Consider the following 20,117-nt stretch of genomic DNA (forward strand, 5'->3'; position numbering starts at 1 on the left):
GCATTTTTCATGATCCGCTAACTTCGACCATTATTTTTAATAATCACTGAGACTCGGCTGTACATCTACCTGAAACTGCGTTGACTGATCTAATGTGACAGAAAAAGTAGCTAGGTAAGTGTGCCTAAATATTGACTGGAACCAACGTTAAGGGAGTACTCTCTCTTTCTCTCTCCTCTCTCTCTCTCTCTCCCTCTCTCTCTCTCTCTCTCTCCCTCTCTCTCTCCCCCTCTCTCTCTCTCCCTCTCTCTCTCTCTCTCCCCCTCTCTCTCTCTGTCTCCCCCTCTCTCTCTCTCTCCCCCCCCTCTCTCTCTCCCCCCCCTCTCTCTCTCTCTCTCTCTCTCTCTCTCTCTCTCTCTCTCTCTTTCGCTCCGCGATGTTCTTCAAAAGAATTTATGTTATAATATTTTTTTTTACTTGCGATGCTTAAATAAATTCTTCGTTCTTTACACGCAACATGTAAGGATCGCTGAGACTTGTTGATGTCGGTCGAATATAATATTATGCCAATATTATGTATGCTTGTCTCGTTATTAACATTATGTCTCTTCAGATTCTTCAGAAACTTGTACTATAATATAATTATGCTCTCTAAATACCAGAACATGAATTGTACTGAATAAGTCCAAAAGACGAGTTAGGCAGAGAAAACAACTCCTGTGGATGAAAAAGAATCATGATTTATATCAGGGTCTTCTATTCGTGTGAAGGTGAGGCAGTGGAATTCTGAACCTCTCTGTCGACGTTGCTTGGTTTAGGAATGAAGCCGGGCCAGTTGCCGACACAGTAAAGGCGTTTAATGGTAGTGTCGCTAGACGGTCCTTTTACGTTGAGCAAATGAGTGTCATCAAAAGCGCGAAAGCAAAGAAACTTTAAGAGACAGACACAGACATTTTTCCTTGAGAGTCACACACGTGTCTTCTTTTACAATAGAGTTAAACGAGGGTGGAGTAAGTAGTTCGACAGGTATGCTGGTGCGTACGTGCGTACGTGCGTAAGAGAGAGAGAGAGAGAGAGAGAGAGAGAGAGAGAGAGAGAGAGAGAGAGAGAGAGAGAGAGTGTGTGTTTGAGTGTGTGTGTGTTTGTGTGTGTGTGTGTGTGTGTTTGTGTGTGTGTGTGACCATGTGTACGGATGTGTGCGTGTGTGTGTGTGTATGTGTCTGTGTGTGTGTGTGTGTGTGTGTCTGTATGTGCGCGTTTTTGTTCAGGTGTTTGTATTAATGTGTTCGTGTGGCTGTGGCTGTGTGTCAGCAAAAACGCGAAAGCAGAAATCCTGGGGGTGAGACATTTGCATTAAACCGAAAAAGTTACACATCTGTCTTGTTTTTTACAATAATGTTAAAGCTAAGCGTTTGACAGGTGTGTGTGTGTGTGTGTTGGTGTGTGTTTGTGTGTGTGTGTGGGGGGGGGGGTTGTGTGCGTGTGTGCGTGCGTATGTGTGAGTGTGTGTGTGTGTGTGTGGGGGGGGGTTGTGTGCGTGTGTGCGTGCGTATGTGTGAGTGTGTGTGTGTGTGTGTGTGTGTGTGTGTGTGTCTGTCTGTCCGACTCTGTAGGTCTGTATCTCAGCGTTTCTGTCTGTCTGTCCGCTGTCTGTCTGTCTGTTTGTCTATCCCTGTCTGTACGTCTGTCTGTCTGTCTGTCTGTCTGTCTGTCTGTCTGTCTGTCTGTACGTCTGTCTGTCTGTCTGTCTGTCTGTCTGTCTGTCTGTCTATCTTCCCGTCTCAAGTCTGTCTGTCTATGTCTGTATAGCTGTCTCCACTTTCCCCCCTCTCTCCCCTACCGTCCCCTCTCTCTAACACCAGAACAGTGGCAACGTACGGCAAGTGAAAACTGACATTTATTTTTGCTGGCGTCACTGCAACTGACACAAGATGCGCATTTTACCGTCTTTTGATTTTGGCGTCATACGGTGGAGTTGACATGTAATGGTGTTAGGGGTATACGAAGACACTGCCCGCAGTGCTCGTTCTGTACTGATTGGAAGAGCGACGGGAAGAGTATATGCTTTGCGACAGTGCACATCGCGAGAATGTAATAATGAGACGTAGAAGACAGTGGGTGCATACCATGCCGAGATAGAATGATCCGAACAGAGAGGAAGCCGGGGGAGAAAAAACACAGTAAAGGAAAATACACCCCTCTGTGAGTTGCGAGTGAAAGTGAAACTCCTTTTGTTTGTTTGTTTGTTTTTGTTGGTTGGTTGTTGTGTTTATTTGTTTGTTCGTGTGTTTGTTTGTTTCTTCATGCGTTTGTTTGTTTGTTTGTTCGTTCGTTGGTTCGTTGGTCGTTCGTTTGTTCGTTTTGTTTGTTTGTTTATTGTTAGTTCGTTCGTTCGATCTTTCGTTCGTTTAGCTGGTTTGTTTATATTTTTGTTTTGTCATAGAGGTCTTTCTTGATCATTATTTGATGACTGTTCATTAAGTCCTCAGGGAAGAAAAAAACAAGTCGCGTAAGGCGAAATTACTACATTTAGTCAAGCTGTGGAACTCACAGAATGAAACTGAACGCACTGCATTTTTTCACAATGACCGTAGTCCGCCGCTTGTGCATAACGGAGTGAAACTGACGAGCCTGTTCAGCGCGGTAGTGGTTTCGCTGTGCTGCATTGCACGCTTTTCTGTACCTCTCTTCGTTTTAACTTTCTGATCGTGTTTTTAATCCAAACATATCATATCTATATGTTTTTGGAATCAGGAACCGACAAGGAATAAGATGAAATTGTTTTTAAATCGATTTCGGAAATTTAATTTTGATCATAATTTTTATATTTTTAATTTTCAGAGCTTGTTTTTAATCCAAATATAACATATTTATATGTTTTTGGAATCAGGAAATGATGTAGAATAAGATGAACGTAAATTTGGATCGTTTTATATATATAAAAAAAATTATTACAATTTTCAGATTTTTAATGACCAAAGTCATTAATTAATTTTTAAACCACCAAGCTGAAATGCAATACCGAAGTCCGGCCTTTGTCGAAGATTGCTTTACAAAAATTTCAACCAATTTGATTGAAAAATGAGGGTGTGACAGTGCCGCCTCAACTTTTACAAAAAGCCGGATATGACGTCATCAAAAGTATTTATCGAAATAAAGAAAAAAACGTCCGGGGATATCATTCCCAGGAACTCTCATGTCAAATTTCATAAAGATCGGTCCAGTAGTTTGGTCTGAATCGCTCTACACACACACACGCACAGACACAGACACACACACACACACATACACCACGACCCTCGTCTCGATTCCCCCCTCTATGTTAAAACATTTAGTCAAAACTTGACTAAATGTAATGAGGGTGAAAAAGAGAAGAAAGTAAAGACATGTACAAAGCCAAACGGTCCTGAGTACTTCACTGACTGAAATGAAAATGTCTCAAAACGTTTTTCTGAATAGTGAATTCAGTTAAAGGATGGACATTTGCAGCAGGAACAAGGAGAAGACTCATGATTAAATAAGATAGGTAATGAAAGGAGTTCCTGCGAAAAATACCCGAACCATTGACAATAAGGAGAAAGGGTTTTATTTGTAAAGGGAAGAAGGGGAAACGATTAAGTCATGTGATGCTCTTACCTCACCGGTCCCTCAATGTATGTTCGCTGCTCAGTGCTGCTGTTGCTGTTGCCGAGGATGATTATTCTGATTCGAGTAATGATGATGAAGATGAAGATGAAGATGATGATGATGATGATGGTGATGGTGTTGACGACGACGACGACGATGACGATGCTGCTGCTGCTGCTTCTGCTGATGATGATGGTGATGATGACGATGATGATGATGATGATGATGATGATGATGATGATGATGATGATTACGACGAAGATGACGACGACGATGACATACGTTTAAAAACGTTCACTTTTCCTTAAATTCCATTTAATTCCTTGCAGCCAAAACAACTGTAATAACAACGGGAATCTTCGCAGAAAGAAAGACAACTCCGTAAACCTTCGTCATATCATCGAAGTAACTGACTGCTTTCCCTTGAAGCCAAGATGATGCCTTGCTGCAAGAAGAAGAACCGACGACAGGGCTCATCTGGTCAGATTCCCAGCCAAGGCAGTCTGAAGGTCAGTTGATGGTCATCTTTGACCTGTTTTTCCACTCACTGACTCAGTAGCTATCATACAATTATATTGGACTCGTGAAGTTTTGTGTGTGTGCGTTTTTTGGTTTTGTTGTTGTCATGTTTCGTTTTGTTTTGGTTGCTTATGTAGAGTGGGCACTAATTTCGTCAGCTTTTAGTTTTTTTTTTAGTTCATGTTCTAATTTTGTTTGTCTTTCTTTCTCTGAAAAAAAACAAGACAAGCTTTAAACTAACATTTTTTTTACACGTTTGAGATTATCTCATAAAGTGCATTTTGTTTTCCTTGCTTGTTCTACTTGTTGGTGTTGATTGTCTCCCTTTCCCCTTTCTCCCGTCCTTTCTGTTTTACTTGTTGGTGTTGATTGTCTCCCTTTCCCCTTTCTCCCGTCCTTTCTGTTTTACTTGTTGGTGTTGATTGTCTCCCTTTCCCCTTTCTCCCGTCCTTTCTGTTTTTGGCGCATACAACTAAGAACCTATTTTTTTCATGTTGGTGTTTGCGCATTTACTTTTTCAAATAGTTTTCAAGTAGTTTCAAGTCATATCTATTTTCATTGCAAACATCATTTTTGTGCCTTGTTCGTCCAACTAAATATAGGCAGCGGAGCCGCTTCTGTCGAAAACTCGGTCCAGTAGAAAGCCCTTGAAAACTCGTGCCAATGAAGCCAGCCTACGAGTGAGTGTTTATTGCATGCATTTTTTCATGCACTCTCAGTGTTCGAAACAAACCACAACTGTTGCATGCCATGGAGTATGGTGAGCTACCATTTTCGACGCGGCCATTTTGGATGCTTCCCCGCGGGTCAAGGTGAAGGTCGTTGAGAAAACTGACAAACCAAATGCTTTTGTAGGGTTGGTTGCTTTTTAAGTTTGGTATAGAGGATGGGTGATTGGGGTTATTTATTTATTTATTTATCTATTAATTACTTAGTTAATTTATTTATATATTTATTTAAGTAAAAACAAAATTCTTCTTTTCTGTATACCTATATATAATGATTACATATATATAAAAAATATAATCTATATAATGATTGAATACATATAAATACAATGATTAAATAAATATGCTAATATATATAGCACAGTTATTCAATTATTTTCGGAGGAGACGGTTGCTTTCGTGGGTCAATGTGCTTGGACGTGACGGACGGTAAAGGGACCGAGACGTTTGCTTCTACAGGTCCGGTGTCACGAACTGAAACCTCTCCTGAACAATCCTTCTCATTGCGGTCAATGCGCACGCGCCAATATTGGACTTAAAAAATGCGACCCTCTGACCGAACGGGTTAGAGTTAGGGTTAGGGTTAGGTTGTTCACGACCTGATTAATCTCCCCATGTTAGCGCATGCGCATTGACCCCAATGAGAAGGATTGTTCAGGCAGAGTTTTCAGTTCGTGACACCGGCACTGATGTACGTCCATTGGTCATTGGTTGCTTTAGGCTTAAAGGCACAGTGCGCCTCCCGTAAACCATCACAGATACTGTCAGGCTTTTACACACAGTACAAACACCCTTCCATTTGAACGCTCACCGAACGGGATCATCCCAGGTGCCCTACGTAAAGAGCGAGCAATTTTCAAAGAATTAATTTTGCGGATTGTCTCCTCACACAATCGGACCGTGGTACGTTTTGGCGCTAGACCTAACTTTTAAAATCTAAATAATAAATTGACAGCTTGTTACACAAACATTCTTTAATCATAAAAGAATTCTTTTTTCATCAAGACAAGATCAGTTTTGAAAGTTTGAAAAAAGAAAAGCCCGGAAGCAGGGTCACGCAAGGTCGTGGTTCTTGTAGCAGACGACGGTTTATGCCTATCGCCAGTTCCTCTGAACAGTCAAAAGCCATCGCTAGAGTTCTTGTGAACCACAGCCGTTTGTTTCGTGCATAGTCAGAGGCACATAATAACGTGCTATTGCAGATAAGCTCACAGCGAATTACAAACTGACGACAACATTGTGAAAAAGGGAAACTGAATCACACGGGTTCACGATGGCTCAGGGGTAAGATAAACCACGCAAAAATAAATTCTTTGAAAATTGCTCGCTCTTTACGGAGGGCACCTAGGATGTTCTCAAGCGGTGAGTGTTTAAATGAAAGGGTGTGTGTACTGTGTGTAAAAGCCTAACAGTATCTGTGATGGTTTACGGGAGGCTTTCTGTGCCTTTAAGTGAATGCTTGGTAGGTTCACCACAGAGCGAAGGAGTATTATCACTGTGGCAGGGTGAACGGATACGTTACTGGTTGGTTATGGGACCTACTTATACGATGGCGGATAAGAGCGTATACCGTCCACACACTTGCTTTGGTTTATAAACTATCGTTCACTTTTCTGCACACGAAATACAAGGGCAAAGGGGCTGGTTCATAGCTCGGCATTATCTCGTGAAGGTTATAATATGTACTGTCATATTCCAAATCTTGGTGTTTGTATGGTTCCAAGTTGTTATGTTCACATTGTTCAATGTGCAGGTGTTTGTATGGTTCCAAGTTGTTATGTTCACATTGTTCAATGTGCAGGTGTTTGTATGGTTCCAAGTTGTTATGTTCACATTGTTCAATGTGCAGGTGTTTGTATCATTTGTTTTTGACATTTCTGTACACATAATCTAAGATCTGACTGTCGCTACAGATCAGTTTGTGTCATTTTACGTTGTAGAATAGTTTACATTTTTTGTCGATTGGTGCCACACAATCTGACTTGTCTTTGATTATCTTTAGATGTTTTGTTAAACGTTTTTTATGTTCTGCCCGACGTTCTGATGTTTATATCATTGTTTCACCATTTTTTGGTTCATGCTTTAAGATGTCTGTGCTCCGTTGTCCAAACGATCTGCAATGTTCTATTCAAATGTTGTTGTTGTTGTTGTTGTTGTTGTTGTTTTTGTTGTTGTTGTTGTTGTTGTTGTTTTTGACTGGTTGCTCGTCAGTCTAAACAATTTCTTTGGCGTTTCTATAATGCATCCCACTTTGTTTGCTTGACATTGTCTACTATTTTTGTTGTTTGTTGCACCCTGTTTTTACATTTCTGTTTTGTATTATTATGCACCGATTAGTTGACATTAAGTGTTGTAGTTTAAATGGGTTGCTTTTGGAGGAGAGAAAATATCCGAAGTGAAGTTTGTATTGTTTTCTTTTTCTCCGTTCCTCGTCCTTGTCAAATGCGTTGGCCTAATGCACGCTGAGTGAGGATGCCTTCCGAGTGTTATGTATTGATGTCTTTAATAATCTAGATTGAGTTTTAAGCGGGGTGGGGGGGTATCAAGGGGGGGGGGGGGGGGGGGGGGGGAGACCTGTGGTTGTGGTTGCCTTAAAAAAAAAAGGAAAAGGAAATCAAATTTGACATAAAAGGCTTTGGTGATTGTTGTCTGACGCTTGTTAAACGCCGGAAGAAACTACCATAGTTTTCGCAGCGAAGATGGTGATTGATCATCTTGTACAACTATACATTTATTCTCATTCACAAATATGCGCCAACCTTTTCAAATCAAAACTTTAGAATCCAATATCTATGATAGCTTTGCCTACAATCCAGCCTCTGGGTGTAGATAAAGAATACACCCACGCCAAGGCATATCCCACAATCTCCTTAACAACGAGCGAATAAAAGTTTTCGCGGAGCTCTGGCCGAAACCATGTGGTGTCTCATAGTGTTCCTGCAACTTGGCTTTTGCCGAAACCATGTGATGTCTCGATCTTGGTGTTCATGGAACTAAGATTTCGCCGAAACCATGTGATGTCTCTTGGTGTTCATGGAACTAAGCTTTTGCCGAAACCATGTGATGTCTCGATCTTGGTGTTCATGGAACTAAGATTTCGCCGAAACCATGTGATGTCTCTTGGTGTTCATGGAACTAAGCTTTCGCCGAAACCATGTGATATCTCTTAGTGTTCATGGAACTAACCTTTAGCCGAAACCATGTGATGTCTCTTGGTGTTCATGGAACTAAGCTTTTGCCGAAACCATGTGATGTCTCGATCTTGGTGTTCATGGAACTAAGATTTCGCCGAAACCATGTGATGTCTCTTGGTGTTCATGGAACTAAGCTTTCGCCGAAACCATGTGATATCTCTTAGTGTTCATGGAACTAACCTTTAGCCGAAACCATGTGATGTCTCTTGGTGTTCATGGAACTAAGCTTTAGCCGAAACCATGTGATGTCTCTTGGTGTTCATGCAACTTAGCTTTCGCCGAAACCATGTGATGTCTCTTAGTGTTCATGGAACTAAGCTTTCGCCGAAACCATGTGATGACTCTTGGAGTTCATGCAACTAAGCTTTAGCCGAAACCATGTGATGACTCTTGATGTTCATGGAACTAAGCTTTCGCCGAAACCATGTGATGTCTCTTGGTGTTCATGCAGCTAAGCTTTCGCCGAAACCATGTGATGTCTCTTGGTGTTCATGCAGCTAAGCTTTCGCCGAAACCATGTTATGACTCTTGATGTTCATGGAACTAAGCTTTCGCCGAAACCATGTGATGTCTCTTGGTGTTCATGCAGCTAAGCTTTCGCCGAAACCATGTGATGACTCTTGGAGTTCATGCAACTAAGCTTTAGCCGAAACCATGTGATGACTCTTGATGTTCATGGAACTAAGCTTTCGCCGAAACCATGTGATGACTCTTGGAGTTCATGCAACTAAGCTTTCGCCGAAACCATGTGATGACTCTTGGAGTTCATGCAACTAAGCTTTCGCCGAAACCATGTGATGTCTCTTGGTGTTCATGCAGCTAAGCTTTCGCCGAAACCATGTTATGACTCTTGATGTTCATGGAACTAAGCTTTCGCCGAAACCATGTGATGTCTCTTGGTGTTCATGCAGCTAAGCTTTCGCCGAAACCATGTGATGACTCTTGGAGTTCATGCAACTAAGCTTTCGCCGAAACCATGTGATGACTCTTGGTGTTCATGCAGCTAAGCTTTCGCCGAAACCATGTGATGACTCTTGGTGTTCATGCAGCTAAGCTTTCGCCGAAACCATGTGATGACTCTTGGAGTTCATGCAACTAAGCTTTCGCCGAAACCATGTGATGTCTCTTGGTGTTCATGCAGCTAAGCTTTCGCCGAAACCATGTTATGACTCTTGATGTTCATGGAACTAAGCTTTCGCCGAAACCATGTGATGTCTCTTGGTGTTCATGCAGCTAAGCTTTCGCCGAAACCATGTGATGACTCTTGGAGTTCATGCAACTAAGCTTTCGCCGAAACCATGTGATGTCTCTTGGAGTTAATGCAGCTAAGCTTTCGCCGAAACCATGTGATGTCTCTTGGAGTTAATGCAGCTAAGCTTTCGCCGAAACCATGTGATGTCTCTTGGAGTTAATGCAGCTAAGCTTTCGCCGAAACCATGTGATGTCTCTTGGAGTTAATGGAACTAAGCTTTCGCCGAAACCATGTGATGTCTCTTGGTGTTCATGCAGCTAAGCTTTCGCCGAAACCATGTGATGTCTCTTGGTGTTCATGCAGCTAAGCTTTCGCCGAAACCATGTGATGACTCTTGGAGTTCATGCAACTAAGCTTTCGCCGAAACCATGTGATGACTCTTGGAGTTCATGCAACTAAGCTTTCGCCGAAACCATGTGATGTCTCTTGGAGTTCATGGAACTAAGCTTGTAATGTCTCTTGATGTTCTTAACTGTGCTCCTAATTGCAGAATAGTGGACACATGTTCGTCGATACCTTCCCCACACCCCCTTGAGCAACAAACGAACCAATGTTTTTGCCAACATCCAGCTGATAATATGTTTCTTGGTGCTCTTGCAACCGTGTTTCTGATTGTAGAAAAGGGGATACCTACACACCAAGGCCCTTTCCGCAGGGACCTTTTTTCTGTCGAGGCCTAGCCGAGACTATCATGGAACGTTATTGCCAAGTCCTGGCGAGACTAGAACTTTTAGTTTTTGGTGTTCCTGCAATCGTGCTTCGGATTGTAGAGGCCTGTTCCCACAATCGCCTTAGCAACGAGGGAAAGGAATGTTTTGCCGATATCCAGAATGTGATGTCTCTCGGTGTTCCTGCTCGGAGACAAGATTGATCCAATTTGACAGCGGACGCGACAGAGAGTGAATTCTTTCTCACTCTTCGATTTATTTGCAGCTGCACCCAGTCTATGCCAGTGCAGTGCATCCATCATGGAAAGAGGTGATGAATTTGTTTTTGCCGAGGGCTGCATTGTATGACTTTGGAGATCCTTAAAATGACCACTTCTTCTCGCATACGCGATCATGTTTACCGGTGTAACACGAAATTCTTACTCCACGAAATATTTACTCCGGAGTAAAAATTTCGTACGAAATTCTTACTCCGAGTACACCTTTCGTACGAGAAAAGAACTCCCCAAGGCACGAAAAAATTACTCCCTCCACGAAATTTTGACTCCCCAATTTTTGTATTTCCAGTAAAAATCTCGTACGCGAAAATGAGATGCGGGCGAAGGGATAATGCCAATACGTGATCTCGCGCAAACAAATGTCGCGCTACCCTCCCTCCACCCCTTCCACCACCAAGACAAACAGGGGACAGGGGAGTAAAAGTTGCGTACACCTGGCGTGGGCAGTAAATTGCTCGTGTTAGGGTGGAATAATTTTATTTTTTATTCGTTATTTATTCGTCAGGGGAGTAACATTTTCGACCGAAATGTGACTCGGAACACACCTGTCGTGGGGAGTAATTTTCTCGTGTTATGGGGGAGTAAGTTTTTCGTGAAGGGAGTACAATTTTCGTACGAAATTTTTACTCCGGAGTAAAAATCTCGTGGGAGTAATTTTCTCGTGTTACACCGGCACCACATATGTTTGGAGGTTTTTAAATGAGATAAGACCATCCTCCATTTGGACACATACCTGTGTTGTTGTGTGTGTCTAGAGGAGATAAGACCATCCTCCATGTGGACACATACCTGTGTTGTGGTGTGTGTCTAAATGAGATAAGACCATCCTCCATGTGGACACATACCTGTGTTGTGGTGTGTGTCTAAATGAGATAAGACCATCCTCCATGTGGACACATACCTGTGTTGTGGTGTGTGTCTAAATGAGATAAGACCATCCTCAATGTGGACACATACCTGTGTTGTGGTGTGTGTCTAAATGAGATAAGACCATCCTCCATGTGGACACATACCTGTGTTGTGGTGTGTGTATGAATGGAGGGATGGCCGTATCCCATGTCAAACTCGGACTAGATCTGAGAAAGTCAGCCGAATGTTGCACACGGCAAGGACTGTGCCAAGATACACGTCCTGCCCAAGTAAACCTTCACCTACTTCATCACATGAGTAACATCATCGTGATCCTTCAACTTTAAACTCACGCTTGACTGACTGACTGCCCGGTTGAGTTTAACGTCGTCTTAGGTCCAATAATGGGCAGGCTATATTGGGGGCAGGTTAGAAGTAGTATGCTATGTGGGAGTTCTAAACACATGGGGTACATGACATATTAGCTCCAACGACAACAGTCGAACGGACAAAAGCTCGACGCGACAAAAGCTCGAAACTGCTTCCGACCTCCGACACACGCTTGCAATATAGGGCTATTATATATAGCGTGACTGCTTCCCCTGCAGAGACAAAGTATGGACGAAACAGGCTGGGGATCCTCGGATCCGCGAATTCCGGAGGCAACCTGATGATTTTTTTTTGAGGAAAGAAAATAATCTCCGAGGGAAAAAAAATCCGATACAACTGTATCAATGTGCTATGGTACACTGTCCAGGAATAATGAAATTTCCTGGCTGGTGAGGCCACCTGATACCCTTCACAAATGCCCCCAAATCAATTCTAGAGGTGCTTTTTTGAAGACAATAGTTTGCCAGGCTAACGGAAAAGATCCTGTAATCCATGTAAGAGTTTGGTGTTTCATACAACACGAACAAACCAAGCATGCATCCCCCGAAAACGGAGTATGGCTGCCTAAATGGCGAGGAAAAACACGCAAAACCCCGGCCCCTTGTGCCAAAAATCCTGACTATACGTGAGAGTTTTATCCCAAGAACGCAAATGAAGAAGAAAAAAAACCAACAGTTCCACGTCCACGTTGCATGATGCTCTTCTCACGTGTGATAGCCTGGGCAGATCTGAGAGGGTGCTAACAATCGTTTACACGAGTAGGAATGCATGTTTAAAAAGCGTCCAACATTCAGACGACGCTCTGGAACCGGTCTCTGTGGGTTTGTGATCCCGAGGCGGTTAATTAGCAAGAAGAAAAAAGAAAAAGAAACAGAAAAAAGCGAACGGGTTAGCTGGAACAGGATCTCCGAGGAGGTTGATTAGTAAGTAGAAGGAGATGAAAAAGGGGAGGAAAGGGGAAAGATGGAAGAACAAAATCAAACAAGGGCACATGTTCAGAAATAAGGTTTACTATTTTGGGGGAGAAAAGACGAGAACAGATTTCCAGATATACGTCTTGTGATCGCCTGATACTGGAAATATCCAGAAACGTCTGTGTAGCTGAAGCCAAGAAATGAACAGGAAGATGTTTTTAATAACCATGCAAGGGAAACAGTCGTAAAAGGTCAAGGAAAGTCGCTGGTAGAAAGACGATTTTAGCAACGTACTCTGTACTGTGGTTGTTTTCGTCACATTTTACTTATATACTTGAACAACATAGAGGATTATTGACGCACGTTAAGGCTAATAAAAAGGGTGTGTTCATCAGATACCGTTGTGAAACATGGTCGAATAACATCTTGTTACCTTTTTATTTGGGTATCACTAATTAAAAACAAGCAGCATGATTTTATCCATATTCATGACCATTTGATATTAGTTGATCGTATATTCGCCGAGTACAGTCTTTCTTACGCCAGTGACTGCAGTAAAAGCAACTGGTTATGAGTTTGGATCCAGCTAATTTCTTTGATGCAAGGTTCTGTCAAGCGGACCTGCTGTTTGTGACCGTACCGTGACGAAGAAGACGTCCTTTCAAGCTCTTATAAAACTACCTCCGACCTTTCCAAACAATGGCAAACCATACCTATCCTTCCGTCCAACCACTCCTAACCACCCCTCCCCCCCCCCCCCGCCACCCCCACCTCCCTTCCGTTTCGCCATCGCACTCCTCCTCCAGTCCATATGTGATCCTGGGTCGTTGTCCGTAGGTTTTGCTTCAAGCCTCATTGAATGAAGATTGACCATAAAGTGTATTTGCTGGCCAGTTATTAGTGAATGCTTATGCCGTTCTACAATTATGCCGCATATACCACTTATTTGTAAGCTTTCAAGCAAGACATTTGACTGGACGGGGCAAGGAATAATACATATTGATTTACGCAAGTATGGTATGACTCGTAAGCTTCCTCAACAGCAACGTGTGTAAATGGAGGCGAGGCCATGGGGAAGGGGAAGAAGTTTGAGGGGTTGGGGGGGGGGGAGGGGGGGAGGGGGGGTGTTAGGTAGAGGTAAATGAAAACTAAAGGGGATCGGGAGGGGGGGGGGGGGGTAAGGGAAAGCAGGTTTACGTAAACTTCTGAGGTTCGGTGCCCTTTCAGCTAAAAAAAACTATTCAGTGGATTAAAACAACTTGCACAATATCCAAACTCGCACCGCACTTATGTTTGCAATGTGGTTACTTACATTACTAAGACGGGTTTGTGTTTTCCACAAGATAAGCACGCCCTGGATGGACGTAGAAATAAGCTGGCTTTTACAATGTTGCTTTTCTGTAGCCTTGTAGATTGGTCATTAAATGTTAGTGGATTAATTACTGAAGCGAATGTATCAGCGGAAGGAAAGACATTTGATCGTGGTTCCTGTTATATATCTCTGAATGGTCGGTTTGTGCGGAAGCTGAGCAGTGACCGGAAATGACGTTATTAACTCTGAGCTTGACTCGCATGCTATTTCAAGTGCTTAGTTGTTGTTGTTGTTGTTGTTGTTGTTGTTGTTCCCCAAATTGTATATTTTCAATATTTTTAAATTCTGCTAGACTGTGGAGGTTGAACGATACGATTAATTCTTTGTATGAATATTAGACCCTGTGTTTTATCCTTTGCCTTAGAACTGTTTGTTTATCAGTGGTCGTTTTTTCTCACAAATTTGCGTACTATGCTTTTTGTTGTTGTGCGTTTGTTTGTTTTTGTCTGTTTGTCCGTCTACCTTTTATAGGCTGTTTCCAATTTTTATGAATGATGCAGACATTGTTGTTTTTACCTAGTCTATAAGGCTTTTATTAGCTAATGACAGCAACCCATCAAAGCTTTAAGCGTCTCTCTCTCTCTCTCTCTTTCTCTCTCTCTCTCTCTCTCTCTCTCTCTCTCTCTCTCTCTCTCTCTCTCTCTCTCTCTCTCCCTTTTTGTATTTAGTCAAGTTTTGACTAAATATTTTAACATCGAGGGGGAATCGAAACGAGGGTCGTGGTGTATGTGCGTGTGTGCGTGCGTGTGTGCGTGTGTGTGTGTGTGTGTGTAGAGCGATTCAGACTAAACTACTGGACCGATCTTTATGAAATTTGACATGAGAGTTCCTGGGTATGAAATCCCCGAACGTTTTTTTCATTTTTTTGATAAATGTCTTTAATGACGTCATATCCGGCTTTTCGTGAAAGTTGAGGCGGCACTGTCACGCCCTCATTTTTCAACCAAATTGGTTGAAATTTTGGTCAAGTAATCTTCGACGAAGCCCGGGATTCGGTATTGCATTTCAGCTTGGTGGCTTAAAAATTAATTAATGACTTTGGTCATTAAAAATCGGAAAATTGTAAAAAAAAATAAAAATTTATAAAACGATCCAAATTTACGTTCATCTTATTCTCCATCATTTGCTGATTCCAAAAACATATAAATATGTTATATTCGGATTAAAAACAAGCTCTGAAAATTAAATATATAAAAATTATTATCAAATTTTTTTTCGAAATCAATTTAAAAACACTTTCATCTTATTCCTTGTCGGTTTCTGATTCCAAAAAATATAGATATGATATGTTTGGATTAAAAACACGCTCAGAAAGTTAAAACGAAGAGAGGTACAGAAAAGCGTGCTATCCTTCTCAGCGCAACGAATACCCCGCTCTTCTTGTCAATTCCACGGGAACTGCCTTTGCCACGGGCGGTGGAGTGACGATGCTACGAGTATACGGTCTTGCTGCGTTGCGTTGCGTTCAGTTTCATTCTGTGAGTTCGACAGCTACTTGACTAAATATTGTATTTTCGCCTTACGCGACTTGTTCTTTCTGTCTTGTAAATTAACGTTTTATGACTTATGCGCAAGCGTGTCGTCTAAATGTTAGCAAAGGAGTGTGAAAGTGGCAGCGTGTCGTCTAAATGTTAGCAAAGGAGTGTGAAAGTGGCAGCGTGTCGTCTAAATGTTAGCAAAGGAGTGTGAAAGTGGCAGCGTGTCGTCTAAATGTTAGCAAAGGAGTGTGAAAGTGGCAGCGTGTCGTCTAAATGTTAGCAAAGGAGTGTGAAAGTGGCAGCGTGTCGTCTAAATGTTACCAAGGAGTGTGAAAGTGGCAGCGTGTCGTCTAAATGTTACCAAGGAGTGTGAAAGTGGCAGCGTGCTGTGATGTCAGATGTTGTTCGGCTTCTATCTGTGTTTGTTTTTGGATGACAGGAGGTCGAGGTCTCTCGGCTACGTCTTCCTATCTTTCTTTCTTTTCTGTTTTTCCTTGCTTCCTTTTTTCCTTTTTTGATTTTATTTCTTTCTTTCTTTCTTCTTGTTCTGTTTTTTTCTCTCATTCTTTCTTTCTTTCTTCCTTCTTTCCTTCGTTTTTCTTTCTTTCTTGCCCTGATGTTAAAGTGATGGTGTTATTTTTCTCCGGAGATTAGAAAGCCGACAGCCTTGAACTTGGTCATAACAGTAACACGAGTAATGGCGCAACCCGACCCAAGTCACATTAGCAATTGCGACAGATCCTTGGTATTTTTTCACATCAAATGTAACGGATGCATTGATCTACATATCTAATTTGTTGGGAAGAACTGTAGGGATATGGAGAGAGAGCATCACGACCCGAGATTTTGACCCATTTGTATTCAGTATTATAGACTTTTTTCTTTGCCATGCAACATTATTATTAGGAAGACAAAACTCAAGTTACAGTTTGACATTTAAATTGATTGTTGCTAATGTGTTTTCTCCGCTAGACGGTGCTGGTTGCTTGATACGTTGTCCCAGTAGGAGACAAGTTGTATCACAGGGAACGTTTCGCTGAAGACGCAGTAACAAATCTTGACAAAAATGGGACGGGCTTCGGAGTCGTTTTTCTTTATTTTTTAATTTCTTTTTCGTACTTAAAAAACCCTTAAGTTAACTTGTCTAAAATCTTTATACTTTTGCATTGCAGTAGCAAAAGATGAGTTCAGAGTTACCCGCTGTACCATTCTTCTTCTGCCGAATCTACTTTAACCTGAATTATCCGACAATGAGTTCTAGTGCTCGCAGTCTTCCCCCCTCTCCCCCCCCCCCACACCACCCCCCTCTCTCTCTCTCTCTCTCTCTCTCTCTGTTCCTCACACTCTCTCTGGACGATTGAATGCTCTTTATTTTTTACTAGCAGGAGTCGACATGTCCCAAGATAAATCGATCATATTTTGCAAGATATCATTTCCCCAACAAAGAAGCCGTTTTCAGCAACCAGAAATGTCTCTTTAAAGTAAGAACTGTACTTGGAATAACACAAGCCGAAGCACCGTTATATAAAGTGGGATCCCCATTTACCCCCCCCCCCCCCATTTAAAACTCCCCCCCCCCCTTCAGACCTTGCTAATTCATATTTTCTATTCAAAACCTCTGTCAATTTACCTCTATTTTAAGAATACTTTCGTTTCAAAACCTGATTTTCTAATATTTGTTGAGCATTTGCAAGGGTGGGGTGGGGTGGGGAGGGCTTCCACTGCACGCGTGTGTGACTGTGTAACAGCTGCAGAGGTCAGGACGCATCTGAGACAAAAAATTTGAGGCCGTCGAGCCACGATGAATGTGACACTGTTTTATGTAACCATAAACAACCAGCCAAATATTGATAGCTATCGGCACGGTTGGCCTAGTGGTAAGGCGTCCGCCCCGTGATCGGGAGGTCGTGGGTTCGAACCCCGGCCGGGTCATACCTAAGACTTTAAAATTGGCAATCTAGTGGCTGCTCCACCTGGCGTCTGGCATTATGGGGTTAGTGCTAGGACTGGTTGGTCCGGTGTCAGAATAATGTGACTGGGTGAGACATGAAGCCTGTGCTGCGACTTCTGTCTTGTGTGTGGCGCACGTTATATGTCAAAGCAGCACCGCCCTGATATGGCCCTTCGTGGTCGGCTGGGCGTTAAGCAAACAAACAAATAGCTGAAATTCTATTAAGGCATGACGGGAAAAATGAAGCTTTTGCGAACAGACTTTGCAACGCCCATTCCGCCTTTATTGTCGACGGTAATTATTTTTCACGTTGTAGTTGAAAAAATCGTGTTTGTCTTTTATAAACAGTCTCTCGACTTGTTCAGTTTTGTTGTCGTTGTGCATGACGTTTTAAAGAGCTTTATATTCAAGGCTTGCTGATAGATCATAAGACGCATGAATCACAGTAAAGGTTTCATGTTTAATGTGGCTACAAGATGACGTAACGATCTTCTGCCTTATGATAAATAGTATCTGAATAAAGCTAAACGGATAAAACATTGCACGTAGAAGTAAAGGATTCGACTTCATCCAAGCAACGAAAAAATGGAGGTAAGCGAAAGAAAGAGAGGGGGGAGAGAGAGAGAGAGAGAGAGAGAGAGAGAGAGAGAGAGAGAGAGAGAGAGAGAGAGAGAGAGAGAGAGAGAGAGAGAGAGAGAGAGAGAGAGAGAGAGAGAGAGAGAGAGAGAGAAAGAGAGAGGTGGGAGAGAGACAGAGGGGGGAGGGGAGAGAGACAGACAGACAGGCAGACAAGCAGACAGATTTATGCAAGATATGCTATAGTAGCCTTTTCGAATAAGGCCTTCCTCAATCAGTTGAGCATGTTCTGTCTGCGTAGAATAGCAGAATAGCCTATATAAAGCAACGGATTCAATGTTCGCGAAAAGAAGCATGTAAGGTGTGTACAGATAGGCCTATATGACACGAGGAAAGAGAAAGAACCACAAAAAGCTCCAAAAGCTGGTTAGCAAAGCAGAGGAAGCTGAACAACATTCTGCAAACTTCAGATTGATTTTCCTGGCAGTGAATTTACAGACACTGCTGTGCCATCAAGATAGTTCCGCTCAGCGAAACTGCAGCTCAGAAGAATATCTGGCGGATGGGTCCATGCAGCGTTAGAGGTAAAAGGCGCGTGAAGTCATTCCCGTGAGAACTGTTCGGCTCAACAAAAAAATCTTTTTAACGGTACAGGAATTTATTGGACAGTCCGGCCGTTTCGAACAGATAAACATGTAAAGTGAAAGCAAAATCGATACGTCTACTTGTCTCTCTCTCTCTCTCTCTCTCTCTCTCTCTCTCTCTCTCTCTCTCTCTCTCTCTCTCTCTCTCTCTCACTCTCTCTCTCTATCTCTCTCTATCTCTCTCCCTATCTCTTTCTCTCTCTCTCTCTCCCCCCCCTCTCTCTCACTCTCCCCCTCCCTCCCTCCCTCTCTCCCTCCCTCTCTCCCTCTCTATCTCTTACTCGCTAATACCATAAATATTATATATGTATTCTTAAACGGATTTTTGTTCTGATGTACAATTTTCATTCAATTTTCTTTTCATGTTTGCTTGCTTTTCATTTAAACTGTACAATAGCCGCCATTTATATGTAATTTTCTAGAAAACTGTAAACACCACTATAAGCATTATGCTTGTTGTTGTTTACTCAATATGCGTGTTTTTTGTAAATGATCCACAAACGTTGAATAAAACAGTTTAAACCAACTGTTCGGCTTACTATCTCAGATCGACCCAAGCTTGTACATGCATGAGGCGAGGCCATGCCTGTACTTGGACAGATACCAGAATGCAATAGCCTGGCTGCTTCCTGTGTAGAGTGGTCATAGTCTGACATTCTTCTTCTTCGTTCATGGGCTGAAACTCCCCCGGTTTTTACGTGTATGACCGTTTTTACCCCACCATTTAGCCGCTTTCGGGGGAGTCCTATTCTGACAATATTGATTGACACTGGTGTCATTAACGAAATTTAGTTATAACAAAAATCCCAGTCTGCACAGAGTGATGCCAGCCAGATTGGTATGTGTCCAGGGGAAAGATAGGTCTTATCTCATGTGTCCAGGGGAAAGATAGGTCTTATCTCATGTGTCCAGGGGAAAGATAGGTCTTATCTCATGTGTCCAGGGGAAAGATAGGTCTTATCTCATGTGAAAGCCTAGACAGGTATGTGGTGATGTGCGTTCGCAGGTCGCAGACAGGTACCTTTGTAGAAGCTGTTTCTAGCACTGGCCTTTAAAAATCACTCGGGTAACAGGTTTCAACACACATATCTGAGTGTTAAAAGCACGAGCGCATAAAACCTCTGCAAGAAGAAAACCAAGTTCGAGGCTATTTGTTTAAGTTTGGAAGTTAACATATGCATTTATGAACAGTTTCACTTTTCAAACTAGATAAACAATAACAGCGCGACATTGCCCGAATTCAGACTACACAAAAAATAGTCGAACGTACGAAATTCACTGGTACATTAAAAAAAACCTTTCTGTCGGTCTCAGGCAAAACTTTTTTTCTTTTTTTTCCTTTTCCTTTTCTCTCTGAATTTCGATCTCTCGAATATGTTCGTTATTTACTCAATACCGAAACCCTCATTACAATGGAATAGTGTCGCACTTGTTCTTTTTCATTTGTCATTTTAAAAGAGTTTTCGTTTTGCGCTTCAAAATAGAAATCAATTGACATAAAAAGTGCCAAACACTCAATCATTCAACGCGGAAGTACTTTGTCTGCGTAGAGTCTTTCTGTCAGTCCTGCACCGAATGCGCGCATAATCTGTCCAGTGAAATCGGATTCAGGAGCGTGATTTTTTTCAGTGGAGGAGACGTGTATTTTGACACTCATGTGGTCTGGCACTAAGACCAAACCTCAAAGATCGAAGAACTGATTAAACCTGAGATACGCTTGGCCCAGTTTGCATTTTT

The 20,117-nt window shown here is 42.3% G+C and overlaps 1 protein-coding gene across 1 annotated transcript in view; it reads left to right on the forward strand.

Moving 5' to 3' along the window:
- The window catches only part of LOC138960375 (uncharacterized), a gene marked incomplete at its 3' end in the record, with an annotated part of 161,910 nt that overhangs the window by 30,384 nt on the left and 111,409 nt on the right, over positions 1-20,117 (forward strand). The window contains 1 exon segment of the mRNA XM_070332272.1: positions 3,897-4,076. Coding sequence (XP_070188373.1) covers positions 4,002-4,076 — 75 coding nt within the window.

The sequence above is a fragment of the Littorina saxatilis genome, linkage group LG2 (assembly GCF_037325665.1).
Source record: "Littorina saxatilis isolate snail1 linkage group LG2, US_GU_Lsax_2.0, whole genome shotgun sequence".
Classification (NCBI taxonomy): Eukaryota; Metazoa; Mollusca; class Gastropoda; order Littorinimorpha; family Littorinidae; genus Littorina; species Littorina saxatilis.